Source organism: Tetrao urogallus (genome assembly GCF_951394365.1).
Source record: "Tetrao urogallus genome assembly, chromosome: 1".
Taxonomy (NCBI): domain Eukaryota; kingdom Metazoa; phylum Chordata; class Aves; order Galliformes; family Phasianidae; genus Tetrao; species Tetrao urogallus.
In genome coordinates, this window is record NC_136813.1 from 90,421,956 (window position 1) to 90,425,699 (window position 3,744).

General features: G+C 45.7%; 1 protein-coding gene across 1 annotated transcript; it reads left to right on the top strand.

The window, feature by feature from the left end:
- Positions 1 to 846: 846 nt before the first annotated feature.
- MIS18A (MIS18 kinetochore protein A) lies at positions 847 to 3,404 on the top strand (the record flags this gene model as incomplete). The annotated part of the gene is made up of 5 exons (XM_079533352.1): positions 847 to 1,096; positions 1,170 to 1,236; positions 1,376 to 1,498; positions 3,125 to 3,218; positions 3,324 to 3,404. 5 exons carry the CDS (start codon positions 847 to 849, stop codon positions 3,402 to 3,404), a joined length of 615 nt encoding a protein of 204 aa, XP_079389478.1.
- Between the last annotated feature and the right edge of the window lie 340 nt (positions 3,405 to 3,744).

Here is a 3,744-nt window from a genome sequence, read left to right on the forward strand (position 1 = left end):
AAGGAATTTCTTCTGTGAAAGAGTGGTGAGCAGGCTGCCAGGGAGGTGGTGCAGTCACCGTCCCTGGAGGTGTTCAGGAGCCGTGTGGATGTGGCACTGAGGGATGTGGGCAGTGGGCGTGGGGGGGGTGGGCTGGTGGTTGGGCTGGGGGATCTGAGAGGTCTTTTCCAGTCTTCATGATTTCATGGTCTGCATTTTGCTTTGCTGCTTCCTCGTTCCCTGCACCCCAAAGGCAATGGATGGAAGAGCTGCCTCCCAGCCATGATATAGGCAGAGCCAGCTGAAGGTCTGAGGTGTTGGGCCCTAGCAGCATAGCAAGTGGATACCTGTGTGCATGCTTAAGCAAGGACAGCAGGCCCTCAGCTGGCTTTTGGCTGCATCCCTAAAACCTTCAGAGTGCGTGGTGGTTGGGGAAGCCAGAGCTGCATCCCACGGCTCACAGCGCAAAGACAGGGCTCAGCAAGGCACCGTCCCAACCACGAGTAAAGGTGCTTGGGCACAGCACAAAAAGCACCAGTTTGGTTAAAAACAGCTTTGAAACCATCCGTCGCCAGCTCCTCTTTGCCCCCTAAGCGCTACGGCAATTCAAACCCCTCCTAACGCGCTCCTGTTAGGAGCGTTACGGAGGCAGGGCATTGAGACAAACCAGCGCAGAAACAAAACCCGCCACCGCCTACGTCTACGCTAGGAGCGTAACTACGCTGGGTGCGGAGCCACAAACCGAACCCCGCCCCCTGCTACGCTAGGAGCGTATCTCCGGCGGGGGCGTGGCCACGCACGGAACCCCGCCCCACGGACGTAACGTATGGAAGCGCTTCCGCTTCCGCCGCGGGCAGTTTGAAGGAGATGGCGGGTTTGCTTTATCCGTTGTCAGGTGGTGCGGTCGGGGTGGATTCGTCTTTGTCGTTGCTAGAGGGGACCATCCCGCGAGATGCGTTGCCGGTGGAACGGCCGCGGGCGAGCGGGAAGGATGAGGAAGAGGAAAACGACGAGAACCTGCCCATGGTTTTCCTGTGCGGCGGTTGCAAGCGGCCCGTGGGCGACACGCTGAGCTGGGTGGCCAACGACGAGGAGACGGAGTGCATTCTCCTGCGCAGTGAGTGCCGCTCCCATGGCCTGTCCCGCACGGCGGCTGTTGGGGGCCCTTGGTCAACTTTGCCTCTGCACAGGTGCCTCCAGCAACGTCTCGGTGGACAAGGAGCAGAAGCTGTCCAAGAGGCCTGGAGAGTGTGGATGGTGAGCGCTCTTAAGACCACATGAAATATAGATGAAATATATGTATATATATATATATATATATATATTTAATAAGGGTGGGGAGGAGTGGTTTTTCTCTCTATGTTCCTTGTATTGTTGTTTTTTGTTTTTTCTAAAGCATGGTTGAAACGTTTTTCTGCTCTGGCTGCTCAATGACACTTGGCAGTATCTACAGATGCACCCCAAAACATCTCGACTACAAGAGGGATTTGTTTTGTTTCAACGTTGATGCGATTGAAAGGTAAAGACAGAATCTATGTTGCTGCCAGGTTAACCTCACCCTCCAGCACTGTATCAAGGGATGTTGCTGCTAACAGTCTGAGCAAGTTCCCTATAACAGGTAGCTTTGAGTATCTCTGGAGGGGACTCCACAGCCCCTCTGGGCAGTTCATTCTAGTAGTCTGTCACCCTCACAGTAAGAAGCTTTTTCTCATGTTTGTATGGAACATCCTGTTTTCCAGTTTGTGCCCCTTGCCCTCCTGATAGGGCCAGGCTCTTTTCAATGGTGCCCAACTGCTTGGCTCCACTCTTCAGATATTTTTAAGCTTTGATAAGATGGATCCTCTCTCAGAGTTCTCTTCTCCAGGCTGAATAGTCCTAGGTTTCTCAGCATTTTCTCACAAGAGAGATGCTCCAGGCCCTTCATCATCTTTGTGGCCCATACCTGAAACAACAAAAGTGTTCTTTCTCATTTTCTCAGAAGAGTATACACGTTTCTGCTTTAGACAACAGAAAATGAGCCTGTGGTGATGGGTCATACCTGCAGCCTGCTGTCTGTCTACAGCCACAGATAATACCAGAGGTATCTGACTTCAGTCTAGTAGAAGTGCTCTTAATAAGCAGAGAACAAAGGAGTTTGCACAGAATTTAGAGGTCTGTATGGGCTGGTATTCCTCTCCTCTTCCTTATGAAGCAAGTAAAAATAAATCTTAAAACAGTTAAGTAAGAGTACGCATTCAGTTTTATGGACAAAAGCTTTCTAGAAAATGGAGGTCTGCCTTATATTGTTTTTTTTTCTGGTTTATTGCACTTGAAACTGGTCTTAAACAGTTCTTCAATGTTTCAGGATGTTGTTAAGTCTCCACGTCGGAGTTCTTTCTCATTTTAAGAAATAAAAAGTTTACTTTAAAAAATTGCTTAAGAGTAATCTTAGAGATTCCGTGGAAGACTTTAAGTATCCAGATTTAAGTATCTTAGCTACTTTTACTTCCATGTGGGCTAGTTTTAGTGTTTCTGCTGTTTTATGAATCATAGAATTGCTCATGTTGGAAAAGACCTTAAAGATTATCAAGTCCTACCATACTAACCATACTACCTAACCATACTACCCTAACAACCCTCCACTAAATCATGTCCCTGAGCACCACATCCAAACAGTTTTTAGCCTGTTCTGCTGTACCTACATGGGTGTTTTTCTTTCCTACTCTGAACAGTTTTTTCCTCTTTACACAGCTAAGTACTTTGTTTTTTGATGGCAGTAAAAGTCTCTGGAAGGCTATAACAGGGCTGCAAAGTGGCATGGTCTTGGAGTAGTGATGATATCTAGTTCTCCCAGCTAGTGCTACACTAATCTCAATGTCTATATTTTCGTTGTATCCCGTAGTACCAGAACATGACTGACTTTTGGAGCTTCAACTATATAAAGCAATGACATCTTGGTTGTTTAGAGCTCAAAGTTGTTTAAGTTCCACCATGCAGTTCATTTGCAAGATTATTAAAAATAGGGTTGTGTTGTTGTTGCTGAAATAGTGCTTTGTGCTAATTAATACATGTTAATTGCAGTCTTATCAAGAGTGGTGGATGAATCATACAGGTGTTCTTTTGCCTTCAGAGTGAAAAGTACATCATCTAAACTGTAGCATATCAGTTACATTCTAGGATCCTCAGAAAAGCAGGCTGTTACTGATGAGGAACCTTTAACTCTTGAAAGTCGAGCTGCCTTGGAAGAAGCACTAAAAAGGGTAATGCTTAATCTTGCATCGTTTCCATGACATCTATACTTGTTCTTTATATTGTACATCTGTTTCTAATCAAGTATCTTTCCCCATTCCCCACTTATTTCACAGGCAAACACCATACTAAATGCTCTGGAGGCAAGACTGGCTACTGTTGAATCGAGAATTGATTCTCTTCACAGTAAAGCTTGAAAGAAAATTCTTTGTGTAAAATAACTGCTGGAGATTGATGTGTGTGGAACTCTGGAATCTGTGGGAATATTTTAAAAGCTGTGCGAAGATCTGGAAGATGTGGGCGGTTTGTGCTGCAGTAGGACAATGCCAGCTACTGAGTCTTTGTCACAGATGAGGAGTTCCCTTTTTGTCTTAAAAAATTAGCCTGGGAACAAAAAGACTTCTAAAAAATAATGTTTCTGTAGATTTCTTGTTTATATGTAAATATTTAATATCTTTTTTACCTTGGAAAGCAAAGTTGTCCTGTGGTTTAATATATGCTGAACTGAGTTTGTATCTCTTTCCTAAACCAATTAGG